Source organism: Pleurodeles waltl, chromosome 6 (assembly GCF_031143425.1).
Source record: "Pleurodeles waltl isolate 20211129_DDA chromosome 6, aPleWal1.hap1.20221129, whole genome shotgun sequence".
Classification (NCBI taxonomy): domain Eukaryota; kingdom Metazoa; phylum Chordata; class Amphibia; order Caudata; family Salamandridae; genus Pleurodeles; species Pleurodeles waltl.
The window spans coordinates 852,937,422-852,953,502 of NC_090445.1; the positions used below are offsets into that span (position 1 = coordinate 852,937,422).

At 44.6% G+C, this 16,081-nt stretch overlaps 1 protein-coding gene across 3 annotated transcripts in view; it reads right to left on the reverse strand.

The window, feature by feature from the left end:
• Positions 1 to 16,081, reverse strand: part of ARMH3 (armadillo like helical domain containing 3) — a 748,421-nt gene that overhangs the window by 44,521 nt on the left and 687,819 nt on the right. For all 3 annotated transcript variants that reach the window (XM_069239576.1, XM_069239578.1, XM_069239579.1), the window contains exon 24: positions 9,810 to 9,888. In XM_069239576.1, the coding sequence (XP_069095677.1) occupies positions 9,810 to 9,888 (79 nt within the window). The remainder of the gene's footprint in view (positions 1 to 9,809; positions 9,889 to 16,081) is intronic.

Here is a 16,081-nt window from a genome sequence, read left to right on the forward strand (position 1 = left end):
CAGGGAAAGCATTGTACATACAGGTATGTGGGAAGCGAAACATAAGCAGCAGGCAGTGGCAGACCATTATTCAGCAAGTGGCTAGGGCACTGCAGCGCTTATATTTATCTGTTTTCTTAAGAGGTCACCCTATTGCAGAAGACAACCTAAGAGTCTCTGGGACACATACGAGGTAAGAGCCTGGTGTGAGATATACAAGATTCAAGTCCGAGTGCATGCTCATAAACACACTAAGATCAGCTTACGGGGATAATCGCACATTCTTCACCTTTGAAATATTCCCAGATGCAAGACTGGCTTCAGAAGATGTTTCAGCATACTCTCTGCATATTGGTAGATGAAGTAATACGACTGTGTGTCGACTTAAATCCACCTCAAATAAAGAGTTGGGACTACACAAAGGAGCAATCCAAGCGCGCCGATGTCTGTTTCTTTCTAGACACTGGCCATACCCTTAGACGCAAAGCCCATAGTCCATTGATCGAACCAGTGTGCAGATCTGTCAAATGGGACCTTTTATATATAAAAAAAAAAGTCGCTTTCACAGAATAGGGAGGTGGGAGGGCAATGAGGAACCTGCGGTTTGATAGAGTACCACGAGAAAGAAAACTACCAAACGTAAGTAACTTGTTCTTCTGATGGATGCTTCTAACCGCAGATTCCCTACCTTTAGAATAGATATCAAAGGAGTATCTCCCAGTGGTGGTGGGTGCGTGGAATGACTCAGACCAAAAAAAACTGCAGAACCAAGCCACCAAAATGCCTTTTCTGTTGAACCTGGGTATCAAGATAATAGTGTTGTATGAACGCGTGCACTCATGCACATATAGCAGCTTGACAAATATCCAGGACAGGCACCTGGATGCCAGCCTGATGGTGTGATCCCTCAAAGACTCAGGGGGCTGCTTCTTGGCCAAACGTGTAGCAGATCTTGATGCAAACGACTATCCTCTTTTGCACTGCCTTACCCTTCTTTGCCTTACAGAACCCCACAAAGAGCTGATCGTCCACCAGATGGTGTGATCAATGCAAAAGCTGAGTGCTCTTTTGGGATTCAAACACTCAACACTCCTCCTCTCTCAAGGGTTGAGGCGAATCAAAGAATGTAAAGAATGTGTTGGACTGGGCGACATAAAAGGGAGTCATAATCTTCAGTAGGAAGGCCAAACTAGTACACAGCAGCGACTGTTGAAAGAATGTGGTGTAGGACGGCTGTAGTGAAAGAGCTTGAATTCACACACACACCACAAGCTGAAGTGATAGTGATGAGGAAAACTATTCTACAGGTCAGGAGATGCAGGAACATCTATTTAATAGTTCGAACAGGATACACAGAAGGAAAATAGGGACCACATTAAAGTCCAACTGAGGCATCACGAAAGGCTTTTGGGGCAACATGTGGGCCGAACCTTTTGGGAAACACATCACAACAGCTGATATAAAGAAAGAAATCTGTGACAATAACTGCAAAAAAGCTAAAAGGGCCAACTGGTAATCATTAACAGTGTGCACTCCAAGTCCTTGATGTGCCAAAAATAAACCAAACTAACAACTCCGAGAGGTTGGCCTAAAATGGGTTTTTGTTACTGGTGCTACACCGTGCAACAAACTTGTCCCATCATCTAGCAAACAGATTTTGCAGAAGGCCAGCTAGTAGCCAAGTTGACATCCACTACTTGGAGAGGAAAAGCAAATGCAGTCAACTACCACTAAGCAGGTATGAAACATCTATTCCTTGGGCTGCCTTGCCAAATGGTGCTGCATAATAATATAGTGACAGCGGTATGGCACCAATATTTTTAACTACCAACTTCATCAAACTGACAGCAATACAAATGTAAATACATATTTGAACTACTACAGATTCATCATACTATATTCATCATAATACAGTCAAAACATATGGACGAGAGGAAAATGGGGATCCATGTGATATAAGTAGTGTATGCAGAATTTACAAAGCAGATATTTTTAACCCCACTGACAGACTATCTGTTACACAGAAACTGAAGACAAATTAACCTTTATGCATGGTTGAGTATATTGTCCAGCTATGAGTGGATTACTCTGCCCTTCTGCTGTGACAGAAGGCCATCCTGAAGCGTTAACTTGATCGGTGGACATATGCTCATGCTCAGAAGTTCAAAGTATCACACAACCTTAACCAAATGCTGAGCCACAAAGACAACAGTCATTCCTGATCTTCTTCAGAACTCAGAGTTGGAGAGGCAGAGGCATGCAGGAATTCTGTGCTCAACTCTAACTAGAATGCATCCCTAGGAAGAGCTGGCTTGGAAACTTCAGCGCATAAAAGACTTGGCATTGCACTTTATTAATGGTGACAAAAGGATCTAGCCAGGGATCTGCTCATTGCTAGAAGACACCCTGTGCAGTCTCTGGATGTAAGCACCATTCATGATCTGCCAGGCACTGCCGGCTTAATTTATCCACTGCTGCATTCACAGGTATTGCCAGGTGGTTCACAACTGTGAAAATGCTCTGTGTTCCAGCCAAAGAGCCTCCCTGCACTGGACTCGGAACCACATCCCGCCGTTCTTGTTTCAGTAACACATAGCAATAGTATTGTCCGTGAGAACATGAGCTTGCCTCCTTTTGATGAATGGCAGCAAGGCTTTCAGTGCCAACCGAATACCTGCAACTACAACAGACTGATATGTATCCAAGTCTCTGCCAAAGACAAGAGTCCGCTGATCTCCACCTCTCCCTGATGAACACCCCAGTCCAACAGTGACACATTCATTACCTCTGGGTATGGCACAGAGTGGGTTCTGATGCTTGTCCAACTGCAGTCAAGCAGCCACTATTGCAGGTCTTTTGCAGCTTTCTCCGAACCCTGAATGAAATATGACCAGTTCCCCTGGAGCTGGACCTACTGGGACTTCAGGTCCCACTACAGAGCTTGCATAAGTCATCTGGCATTATAGAAGAGCAGGGTGCAGGGGGCCAAAAGGCCCAGAAACCTCAAAGCCAGCAAGGACTGAGGCTAAAACATGGAGATCACAGCCTGTGTGATTCATGAGGAAGAGAAGGCCCAGAATTGCACTGTATCCAGAATGGGTCAAATGAAAGGGGGCATTTGCAAAGGAGTCAGGTGTGACTTTGGCATGTTGACAGTGAACTCCAACACGGCCAGGAAGTTCACCTTTGTCAGCAGGTGATCTACGACTGACTATGGCAAGCTCACCTTCAACAGCCAATCATTAAGGTAGGGGAAAACTAGAATCCTCCAACCTACAAGGGTATGTTGATCTCATGCCATCACTTTCATGAAAACTGAGGAGCAGTGGTGCCACCAAAGAGGAGCAGTGCAAACTGAAAATGCTTCAGGTCTACTTTGAATTACAAGAAGCGTTTGTGGGTCTGCTTGATCCCTAACTTAAAAGGACCAGCGTCCTTGTTACAGGTGGCGTTCGCCTTGGTACTGCCAGAACACCAAACCTCTGGAGTAGCTGAAAGGGGTGGAACTGCTGAGCAAATTGCCTAGCAGGAGTAGAAAAACCCAAGGAGCATGCCATGGTCCAGGTCTCTTTAAAGTGTTCCAAGGTCGAATTAGCCTTCTAACAAAACAGGTGAGATTTTTCGAAAGGCAGGTCCATGAGCAAAGCCTGCATGTCTCCAGAGAAGCCCATGGATCTCATCCACTTGTGATGTTGCAGCACCACACTAGTTCCACCTGCTCTGCCCAAACAGTTAGTGTCTGGTCTGGAACCTATTACGTATTTGTACACATTCGGACCATCATGGATGGTTCAAGCAAGGGAGGCCAAAGTTCTTCAGAGACTGTCGGTAAGATCTAACTCACGTGTGTTCTACAATATGGTCAGCATCACTTTAACAGACAGCTGACATTGATCAACCACAAGGCCAGGCTAGCTAATGAAAACATTTTTTCCTCAAATGCCTAAATTCTCTTGGACTCTCTGTCTGGAGGTGGGGGATCACAGGAAAGAATAAGAGTGAATCATTTTGTTGGGAGCTTGACCCACCAGATTTTCTGGCATACAGTGTTGTGTTAAAAAGAATGGGTCACCTGTCACCAGTCTGTGGCGTCCGACTACCTGATGGTTCACAGGTGGGCAACAACAATGGTTGGCCAGGTGCCTATTTATGTTTTGGTCAGGGGCTCATTGAAAGTAGAGTTTCGGAGGAAGCCTGTTCAGGTTGCAGAAATTTAGTGAGAACGTTTGTTTTGACTTCCATAGAAGGAAGGTTCGAATCCAAGACCCCAGCTGCATGGTGTATCATGATGGCAAATTAAGCTCTTTTCTCTCCTGATGGCTGGGAGAGAATCGTTCCAGTTTTAGCAGACGTGTCCAACTCACAGGCCTCCTGTTAAACCAATATAAAAGTCATCATCATAGAGCGGAGGTAATTCATCCCCAGCAGGCCCCACATCTCTAAAGGCTGTCTGGATTTGGTCAAAGTCAGAACTGAAAAGCTGCTGAAGCACTTGGGGACGGTTCCGCAGTGGATGCATTGTCTTGTCAGAATTGGACTGTTAGGAGCCAGTTGTGTTGGGGTGGATTTAAGAAGAAAAGTCGGTCAGGGCAGAAATGAATTCAGATTGGAGTCAGACATAACTATTGGAATGGCGACCATCAGTATTGGAGTCAATTTTGGAGCCAGAATGGGAGTCACCAGCCAGTGCAAAACTAGAGCCGAGTTCAGGAGGCTCAGAGGAACAGAGAAAGAATCTGCCAAGGTTGGCCCAACTGGAGACCTCTGCAGATCCTTTGGGCCTGAAGGGGCACCAGAGGAATCCAGAAGAGTTCTAAATAAATGCAACAAGGCCTCTTTAAAGGCCTCAATCTTTTGAAACATTGCCAGTGGACCAGGAGACCTGGGGTGCATCGAGTTCAACTGAGGAACGAGATCCTCATCATGGCAATAAGCTCAAAACCGAGAGGCAATCTGATGTCTTCACAACTACTACATACAGGAAACAGCTTTGACAGCAGGAACGGGTCCACACCCTTGGATTTGAGAAGGAGCAGGACTTGCATTGTTTCTTAGAGTGTTCAGCAACATACAGCTGTGATTTACGTCCCTGGATTGTCTTTGGATTCATAAGGGAACAATATTTGCACGATGTGAAGTGCTGCGGCAAACACCACAGACACATCTTGTAAGGGTCAGTCACAGAGAGGCTTAGACCCTGTGGTTTTTGGAGCAGACGCATTTCCATGCACACATTTTCAGAGAAAACGTTTGGAAACAACTCAACAAATGACAAGACAAAAGTGAAATCTAGACCTGCATACGAAGGTACAGAAAAAAACTAACTGACAGCATGCAAAAGACCAAGGGCCTGATATACACTTTAGAAGAGAGGGTTACTTTGTCACAGACATGACGAAATACCATTTGCCATATTACGATCCCATTATAGCCTATGGAGATCATAATAGGGTGGACGGAATTTCTGTCATGTTTGTGATGGATCAACCCATCCCCCAAACTCTAAATCAGACCCCAAGTTACTTACTTTCGGTAGCAATCTTTCTGCTGGATACTCTAACTGCATTTTTCTCACCTTAAGAATACTTCCCAGCTGTCAAACTGGATCCAGAAACTTAAAAGCAATACTCATGTGTACCAATAGGTGCCACTGTCGTTCTGCTCAGAAGTGATGAGTAGAGCAGCATATAAGCACCATGGTTGCACACTGACATTAGATGCTTTCTTAGACTGTCACTGCCCTCAGATGTAGAGCCTACTGGCAGATTGGCATCACCAGTATGAAGATACCGAGTTTGGGACATTTTTAGATTAAAACAAGCCCACTTCACAGATCAGGGAGGAGGTAGAGTTGGTGAAGAGTCTGCAGTTAGAAAAGAGTATCCATCAGAAATAACAATATCAGAGGTAAGTAAATTATTCTTTTGATGACTACTGCTAACCGCAGATTCCTCACTACTAGAAGAGATGGTAGTACATCTTACTGTGGTGGGTTTGAACCAGCTCATACCAAAACGTCCTGCAGGACTAAGCAGGCAAAATGCCCCTCTTAACTAACCTGACCGTTGAGGCAGTAGTACTTCATGAATGTATGTACCAACATTCACATAGTCGCCTGATAAATGACTAGGCCAGATGCTCCATGTACTAGTGCAATGGTAGCATCCTAAGCTCTGGTGAAATGAACCCGTAAGCCTCTAGAGGCGCTTCTTTGCCAGAACATCGAAGATCTTTATGAAGAGAACACTTTATCAGGAGATGGTCATTTTATCCACTGCCTTCCCTTTCTTTTCTCCAGAGAACCTGGAAAATAGCTTATCATACGCCCAGTAGTCTTTTGTTCAATCAGTGTAAATAAGTAGTGCCCACTTACCGGCCAAACAATGAGGTCTCTCTTACTCTGTAGCAGGATGAGAGGCTATTAATATCAGAAGTGTGTTAACCCGACGTGAAATAGAGTGGCTACTTTTGACAGAAAGGAAGTCCTCAACACCAAGTTATTAGAAAAGAATGTCCAGTAAGGTGGGTTGACAAAAAAGCCTGCAGCTTGTTCACATCATGCCTAGCCAATGTTATGGCTATGAGAACGAACGTTTTCAATGTTAGAACAATTAATTGACAACTGTTCAGTGGCTCATAAGGGCTGCATTTCTGAAAAGAGAGAAATAAGTTCAAGTCCCAATAAGGTATCCCAAATAGTTTTGGTGGAAATAAATGATGCAAGCCTTTCAGAAACCTCTTTAAAACAGGTGATTGAAATAAAGAAGGTTAGTCTGGCAACCTCAAAAAGCTGACATAACAGTGCCAAAAGCAAGTCCTTGCTGGACCAAGGGTCAACACAAACAACAAAATGTCAGACAACTTGGCTTTTAGTAGGTCAATTTGTTGTGCACCACACGAAGCCACCAACTTGCCCCCACAACTGATGTAGATGGATGCCTCACCAATAAAAATGCCATCAGCGACCTCAGTATGAAGGCTGAAGGAAGTCAATTGCCAATCATGAAAATGCATTTTGTACAGGCTTGGGTGCAGCCTTCTGTCCTGTTGCTGTGACAGAGGATCCTTCTGAAGGGTCAACTTGATTAGTGGACTCATGCCCAGGGGTTTTGGGTACCACAATCTCCTAGCCCAGTCCGGTACCACTAGGAGGACTTGGGCCTGGTCATTCACGATCTTTGCCAGAACTAAGGGCAGGAGAGGAAGCAGCAGAAATGCGTACGTAAGTCTTAAGGTTCTCTCGGGATGGAATGAGTCTCTGAGAGAGCCCCTTGCAAACTCCAGCACTCAAAAACTGAAATTGCAAGTTCTCAGTAATGGTGAAAAGACTGAGCCAGGGTTCTCCCCATTAATGGAATACACCCTTTGCCACTTTCGCGTGTAGTACAGCTATGCGTGTCCTACTTTTTACATTCCAAGGGAAAGGCATAAAACTGTACTGAATCGAGAACAGTTCAGATGAACAGAAGCATCTGCGAAGGAGTCTGTGAGACTTTGGCATGTTGCAAGTGAAACTCAATGACGTTAGAAGGCTCTTGATCATCTGAAGGTGACTGATGACTAACTGGGTGAACCCTCCTTCAGCAGCCAGTCGCCAATATAGGGGAAGACTGGTATGGTATCCCCCCCCTCCCAACCTCCAAAGGGGTGCAGTGACCACCACCATCACTTTTGTGAACTCCCAAGAGCCACTGATGAGGCCAGAAGGGAGTGCAATTAACTGAGAATCCTCCTGGCCCACTGCGAACTGCAGGAAGCATTTGTAGGCCTCAAAACAGGAATATGGGTTAACCTGAGTATCTTCACTTGTCCATCTGCTGGAAGGTAATAAGAGGGTGAAGATCTAAAATAGGATGAAGGCCTCCATCCTTCCTTGGCACAAGGAAGTAGCAGGAAAAACACCCTACTTCCGATGCCCTTTCTAGTGCCTCTTTTCGGCAAAAGAGCCTGCACTTACTGCTGCAAAGTGGACAGGTGGTCCTCGACAACTGCCCTAATGGTGGAGGAAGGTGTGGTAGGTTGAAGAAATGGGAGGGCAAAGCCCTGATGTACAATTTGGAGGAACCACTTGTCTGAAGTGATTGTATGCCACCCTTTGAGGAAATAACCGGTCCTACCTCTGCATGGGTGCCTCTGTGCTGGCAAGGACACTCCAAAGTAATTCTGCAGCTGCTGATGGGGGCAGGAGGATAAAGGGAATTCAGCTGTACTTTGTCCCTGCTGTCCTGGGTGTCATCTCTTCAAAAACTCTGGTCTTGGCCACAAAAGGGCTGAAAGGACTGCTCGGCAGGTGGAGGGTTCGGGTGTTGATGAAACTGAAATCCTTGACCTTAGCCACAAAAAAAAAAAAAAATCAGTGGAATTATCTGGTGTGCAGAAAGACCCACGGAATGTGCTGTCACCCAACTCCCCTTAAACTGTTCTAGGGTTGAATCTGGCTTATCGCCAAAGATGGAAGAGCATTCAAATGACATTACCATCATGGGTGCTTGGACAACCCCTGAAAAGCCTGCAGACTTCCTCCATGCATGAAATCAAAGTGCCACAATGGTGACCACTGCTCAACCTATGCAGTTGGTTGAGTCCAAGTCCAAGATCATCTAAAAATTTCCACTGCATCGCAACCATCCTGAATAGCTTGAGTAAATGATGCCCAAAGCTTTGTGGAACAGCCAGTGAAACCTGTCCCACAGTATCCGAAGAGCACAGGAATACCTGCCAAGAAGACCGTTGATATTCACTGACCTCAGAACAAGGCTTAGAAAGGAGAAAATTTGCTTGCTGAAAGTCTCTATTCGTTTTGACTCCTGCTCAGACGAGGTAGTAGGGAAGTTGTTATGACTGACTTTACAGCTGGATACCTGTACCACTAAACTCTCTGGTATCAAATTGTGTGTAAGAAAGGCTGAATCGTCCGGTGTAGGATGATGGTGATGCCTGGCCTATCTATTAACTGATGGTCCTGAACGTGTCTTGTCCAAGTGCCCCAAAGGCTATCCTTGAGGGCCACATTAAATGCCAACAGTGGCTCTATAGGTGCCTGACCAGGTTGAAGTGCCTCATTCAAAACATTAGTTTTCATCTTCACAATAAGGAGCTGTTGGCCTAAGACTTCAGCCTCTTTTCTGATAACAACTGCGAAGGAGGTGCTTTCCTCAGTAGCAGGACCAGGGGAAGACATAAGACCAGTATCTGGAGAAGTATCCAGACCACTGGCATCTTGGATTACTTCATACCAGTTTTCCTCATCATACTGTCGGATATAATCATCCCCTTCATCATAATTGTCATTGTCTTCTCTGAAAATATTGTGAAAAGTTTGGGCCCTACCGCGTGGTAAGGGCAAAGTGTTAGAATCTGAGGGATCTATAGGCTTTTGGGTTTAAAGACAATTTTGGTAACCAAAGTGTCCCTTCAGTATTAGAGTGGCATAGTACTTTTCAAATGCCTTAAAAAGGGAAAGATCCCACAATTCACTTTTGCTCCTGTTCTTTTTCAACTTGTTTTAAAAAAAAAAAAGGTTTTGGAAACACCATGAAGTCCTGGTTCTCTGCACAGCCTTACTTTCAACTTCAAACCTAAAGACATGTGCCCCAAAGCATCTGCGCTGTGAAGATCTTACAAATCGGTCTCTACAAAAGACTGTACAGCTGGATGGCGTCATGCTGCCCATACATTTGTATTCACTGCAACTACAGTAGAAACAAAGAGCACAGTGGCATACAATTCATAAACGTTTATCAACACCAATAAAGAAATGTCCTATGCTGGCTCAGTCACCAACAGAAGCATATATTAAAGACAGCTTTAAATTAGGCTATTTTGTTTACCTGCTCTTCGGCCAACTGAGATATGTGATTCACTGCTGCGTAGGATTCGATTTTGGGATTGAAATGGTTGATAATTGCCCTGAAAGAACACAGAATTGCAATATAACAATTATTTACGAATCAGAACGAGTTATTTTTTTAGGTAGCAAATACACTTATCTTAAGCTATTCAGAAACTTACTTCAAAATGAAACTAAGAATATCCAGCAGAGTATCGAAACACAATATCTGGTAAAGTGAACGTAGGCCTAACCCGCAGTATGCCGTCAAGTCCATGTCCACAGCTATGACGTCACAGGAGAGGAACCATTTCTGTATGTACTTTATATTCTGCCAGAGAGGTCCGGTATTTCCTCTTTATGCAATACATCTCCTGACACCACTGGGTAAGTAACTCGTCTTCTGAGCAGAAATGTGTAAGTTTGCATTGGGGGCACTCGTATATATAATACAAGATCCACGTTGCCCCGGTCAAAACAAAAAGTAGGGTACGTGTGAGTAGTGTCCCCAAGGTCGTAAAATGCACGGGACAAACATCTCAAAGCTTCACTATCAAAACAACGATTGCCAGATGTGAGACTTGGTGAGCATCAATCTGATGTGTACACAGAGGTTTGATAATAGAACAATCCTCCAAGGGCCTTGATAAGAGCGTCCCCGAATTCCCGATGGGGTTTACCTTTTGCTACTTGCCTCATCCGGAAGTGTAAGTAGAGAGGATGTACTGCATACCTCTCATGTTTCCAACAGAGCCGCAGCCTAAATCGTCGGGAAAAAACACCGGGGGGAAAGGGGGGAAATGGAGAGACTCCCGTGGAAAATATCTCACTTTTAAAGGTTCAGCCAGGAATCCCCGTTAATTCTGCACCCCTGAAATTATTTGGGACCCTCTTTACCAATAACTCAGGAGGTGCAGAATCAACAGCGGGATACTCGCAGTGAGACCTCAAATTGTCAAACTTGCATGTTAAGTGTTTGATGGGCAGTGTTTACAGACAATACAGTTTGCCTGCAACTTCTACTGTTCTTTTACATGAGGGCTGTGTCAGAAATGATCTACTGTACATGGGCAGACAAAGATTTCCTGAACAGGCGTTGGAAGGTGAAGGGACCGTCAAAGAAAGAGTCTATAAAATGCAACTTCACCAGCCCTCTTTGGAGTCACTTACTTTCACTGCTGTTCTAGCAGCTGCAAGTGGAGTCACCACTAAGAGAAGAGGAGCCGATGCAAAGGTTTGAATTAGAGGAGTTCGTGTGTACTCCTTGGGTCTGACATGAAGGGCAATTGTGCTCTATTCAGATTCGTTTGCAGTATGAACCAGGAATAATGGTGGCTCTGATCACAAGTATTTTAGGATCATTGTTGATATAAGGCATGGGATTTCTCAAGGGATTTAATGATGAGCTGTAATTTTTAACCACATGGGATAATTCAGAGTGTTAAAGGCACAACAACAACAAAAAACATCAGAAATCTGGCATTCGACAGAAGTGCATTCTGTATGCATCAACAATACACTGGAACAACATTGTGACACAAACAAAAAAACAAAGCATTGCTCTCGTCAGAGTCTTACTATGATCAAGACACCACAATCTTCAAAACTTTCACACAAGCAGAATCCTTCCACTTTAAGCGCCGGACAAGATCAGCGATGGTTAACACTGTGGTAATAATGAGAACAACCTTCCCAGAAAGTGCCAATGTGTACAGTCCACAGAAAGAAGGCCTGAGTCCATGTGCAGCAGGGTTCTGGATGCAGTGCTTGGCGTTAGCTGCGCCCTACATTCAGCCCGGCGGCCCACGAGAACACTGAACATCACCGTCAGCCATGTGGGCAATCACATCGCCATTGGCCACAGCCTGCACCCATCCCATATGTGGCCAGAACACACTGTGCTTTAATGAAGGTTATGTGCAGTGGGCTCTGACCAGAGGGTCTGGCCTTTGGCCATGTTCTATGCCTGGTCACTAGCACAGTGCCCCTGAATTCAAAGACCTTTTGCAAAGTATCCATCTATCCATCCATCCATCCATCCATCCATCCATCTATCTATCTATCTATCTATCTATCTATCTATCTATCTATCTATCTATCTATCTATCTATCTATCTATCTATCTATCTATCTATCTATCTATCTATCTATCTATCTATCTATCTATCTATCCATCCATCTATCTATCTATCTATCTATCTATCTATCCATCTATCCATCTATCTATCTATCTATCTATCTATCTATCTATCTATCTATCTATCTATCTATCCATCTATCCATCTATCCATCTATCCATATATCTATCAATCTATCTATCCATCCATCTATCTATCTAGCTAGCTATCTACTTATGTAACACAAACCAGACCCCACCAGGACAGCAGAGCACTTTACATTCATAGTCTCTGGTCCTACAAAGACTAGAGATGGGTAAGTATAAAACATGTGCAAAAACAATAAAAATATTGAATGGAAAACGTCTATCAGTAGTCTCAAAGTCTGAGCCAGAAATGGAGGCTCGAGTATGGGGTATTGAGAGGATGGAAGCCTCTTCAAAGACTACTTGAGCATTTATATATAGGATCAATCAAGTTTTTATTTTTTTTATTTATGCTTTTCATACAAATGATCACAGCAAGCGGGTACATCAGCAAACAGTACATCTTAATGGCACATCCCAGTATACATTCAATTTTTAAAACTGCGGTACGTAGAGTGTTCAACTAATGAGCGCAGCAGCACACATTACGTCTTATGTGGCCTAGTTCAGTATACATTTCATCTCTGCAAGCGTAGTACATTGTGTTTATCTAACAGTGTGTTTATGTCATGTGGTGTGGGATTCCTGCGCTCTCCTCCTTGCCCCCTTATTCATCCACTCACATCTGACGGTCTTCGGCAGGTTGCCGCCAAGCATCCAAAGGCGGTGGTGTGTGCTTAGGAAACGCTAGTCCATTCCACATTCAGTATCCCATCCTCTGGTTCTCCTGTTTCTTTACCAATTAAGTATTGTTTGTATATATCCCACTATGGTGCTGGTCTACTGGTAAGAGGTGCCAGCTCGTTGTATGCGTCTGTCTGCATATTGCAATATACCATATCTCTATGCCATTCGGGTACTGGAACCCGGTCCTATCTCATTGCTATGCGTCATTTTGCTAGCAGCAGCCCGATCGCCGTAACTCAGCTACTCAATTTTGGTACTCCCCTGTCCCAACCTAGTAATGCCAAAAGTGGCTCATGATCTAGTCCAGTGGTTCCCAACCTGGGGGTCCGTGACACATTCCCAGGGGGTCCGCAGGCCTAAGCTGGCAGGAAGACACCTCTCCAGCTGGGGCCTCTCAGAAACACAAGCGTGTTTTTCTATTCATTACTTTATTTATGCAGCAATTTAAAAAGCACTGCAAATTCATCCACCAACTTTCACGCAAAAAATAAAAGCGTCAAGAGAACTCATGTGATTAATGTTCCTGCAGGAGAGATATGGGAGGTTTGACTAGTGGCAGTTTTGACTCATCTAAGGTAGCGCACAGGGTTAACATGCCTGCTGCAAAGAACGTATATTATGCAAAGAACAGTATTTTATGTACATAGCACAGTGTTTTACTGCTTTTGTGACATATTATTCTGTCACTGTGCATTTCATAAATTACAATCGTAATGTAGCACAGTGAGCTATGAACTGTGGTCAAAGAGCTGCATGCAACCAACATGGCAGAAATTAGAAAGTTGTGTTTTTACCCAGTCTTTCATTATCCTAATGCTTGTAAAAAATGTTTGCTTGCATAGACATACATTCTTATTATTAAAGTCAACGCTAACCACAGTGTTATGTTCTGAATCCCGAGTTTGCACATCTTCAAACCAAGCACGCTTAGAAAATGCCTACCAGTATAGATGACATGTGAATCCTACACTTTGTAGTCCACTGTGAAGCGCTCCAACACCCTACAGTGGTATGAGAGGTGCTATTAAACAAATGAATTACATGTGACAGAGAGGTTATGGAGAGAAGATAGGTCCTTATGGTTTTACTTCCTTTCCCCACCACATTTATATGTGAAAAAGCTCCTCGGATCTTATGTACCAAAAAATAGAAACACATGGCTTGGGAACTGTAGAATCTGACCAGAGGATTCTCCTTCCCTACATAAAACCAAACATTGTAAAGTTAGTCATTGAGATGCCGTATCGACCTTCCCTTTAAAATCTTTCGATTTTTGTGCATATTTTCAAAATAAAATAATTATATCTTTAGTAATTTGAGTATTTGTTTGGTGTGTTCTTTTTTGTGTATTTTTTGCGAATTACTGTTTGTACAAATTGCTTGGGGGTCCCCGCCTTTCAACAGTGATTCAGTGGGGGTCCTCCAGAGTCAAAAGGCTTGGAACCACTGATCTAGTCTGTGTCCTCCTATGTTCTCTAGTTCAGTGAGTACTTAGTCCCAAAAGCGATAAACCCCGGGGCACATCCATGCCATATGGAGAAAGTCAGCCTGGTCCTCTCCCCATCTTGGACACCTGGCATCGGAGCCCATATCTATGTAGCTTCATGGGAGTGTAATATACTCTGTTAATGTATTTAAAATGTATCAGGCGGTGTCTGCCATTTAGGGATACCTCATGAGTTTTTGAACAGCAATACCGCCACTGCTCGTCTGTCAGCTGCACCCCCAGATCCCGCTGCCACTCAAGTCGTGCCTTTGTGAGTTCATGTGTACATTCTTTTTGTGTGTATTCATACAGCTGGGATATCAAGCGCCGAGGCTGTGCCTCAGTGAGCACCAAAGACAGGAGTCGTACCTCCGGAGGCTCTCTCATCTCCCCCCCCCCCCAATAATGCTACCATTGCGTGTCGGGCCCGGTAGTACTGATATTTGAAAAGGGAAGTTGTCCCGTCTACCCATTCCACGATCTCCTCCCATGTGTCCATGCTCCCTTCTCAGAAGAAATCTCCCATTCTTATGATTGTCAGTTTATGCATGGCATCTGCGAATCCTCCGTCTTTCCACAGTGTATACCATGTACACCACCTCAGCGGTACTTGTGGAGAGTATAGGAGAACAAACCCGTCATTGTAAAAAGTCATGCCAAGCCCAAGTGGTGGCATTCAGTGTCGCAAAAACTCTGAGTCTTCTAACCGGCGGGCAGAAAAGTTTACTCGGCAGAGGGTCCAGGGCAGCCAGTTCCCGTTCAATTTTTAAAAAGGGCAACTCTCGGGACCCGTGTACCCATGTGTGGGCAAACGCAGCATGTGCTACCCTGTAATAGAGCTCCAAGTCTGGTGCGTTTAATCCACCCATCTCATATGGCAGGGTCAGAGTCCTCCACTTAACTCTCGACTGCTTCCCAGCCCAGGCCAACCTGATACACAGCACCCTTAGGGCTACAAAGAACGCCTTTGAGAGCAACATGGGTATGTTCTGGAAAAGGAACAGGAATCTAGGGAGCACTATCATCTTCATGAGCGCTATTCTCCCCGCCAGTGACAATGGCAGCCTGATCCATCTCTCAACATCTTTCGTTAGTGTCTGAATTGCCGCTTCATAATTAACTACCTGTACTATCTATGGACCTGTGTGTACACGGATGCCTAGGTATCGAACTTGCCCCATTTCCCACTGAAGCGGGAATTTTGTTGCCACTGGCGTCGTGCCTGGTGTTAGGGGGAACATAATCGACTTCCCCCAGTTGTTCCATAATCCTGAATAGGCACTGTATTTTATTATTTCCCTCAAAATCGGCGCCACATTGTGCTGTGGGTTCCGGACATACAGCAAAGTGTCAACCGCATAGGTAGAGAGCACCAGTCTGTAGTTCTGAAATTGTAGGTCTCTATAGCTGTGATACTCCCTCAGTGCACATGCCAAGGGTTCTGCCACTATAGCATACAGCAGCGGTGACAGTGGGCATCCCTATCTGGTGCCTCTTGTTATCTGGAAAGCGTCCGAAACCATGCCGCTGATCCGCAGCCTGGCCAGAGGCTCCCTATACAGTGTCATCACTGGTCTTAGATATATATCCCCACCCCATTTGCATTAGTATTGCCTTCATAAAGTGCCACTCAACAGAGTCAAACGCCTTCTCGGCGTCCAGAAAGATCGCTACATCTTTTACTTTTGGGTCTACATTTGGCATCGCCCCGAACAACGTACGAAGGTTAGCAGTAAGACTACAGCCTGGGACAAATCCCGACTTCTCTGGATGGACCAGTGTCGGCAAGAATTGAGCCAGCCTATCAGCAAGGATTTTTGCATAAATTTTGGTGTCC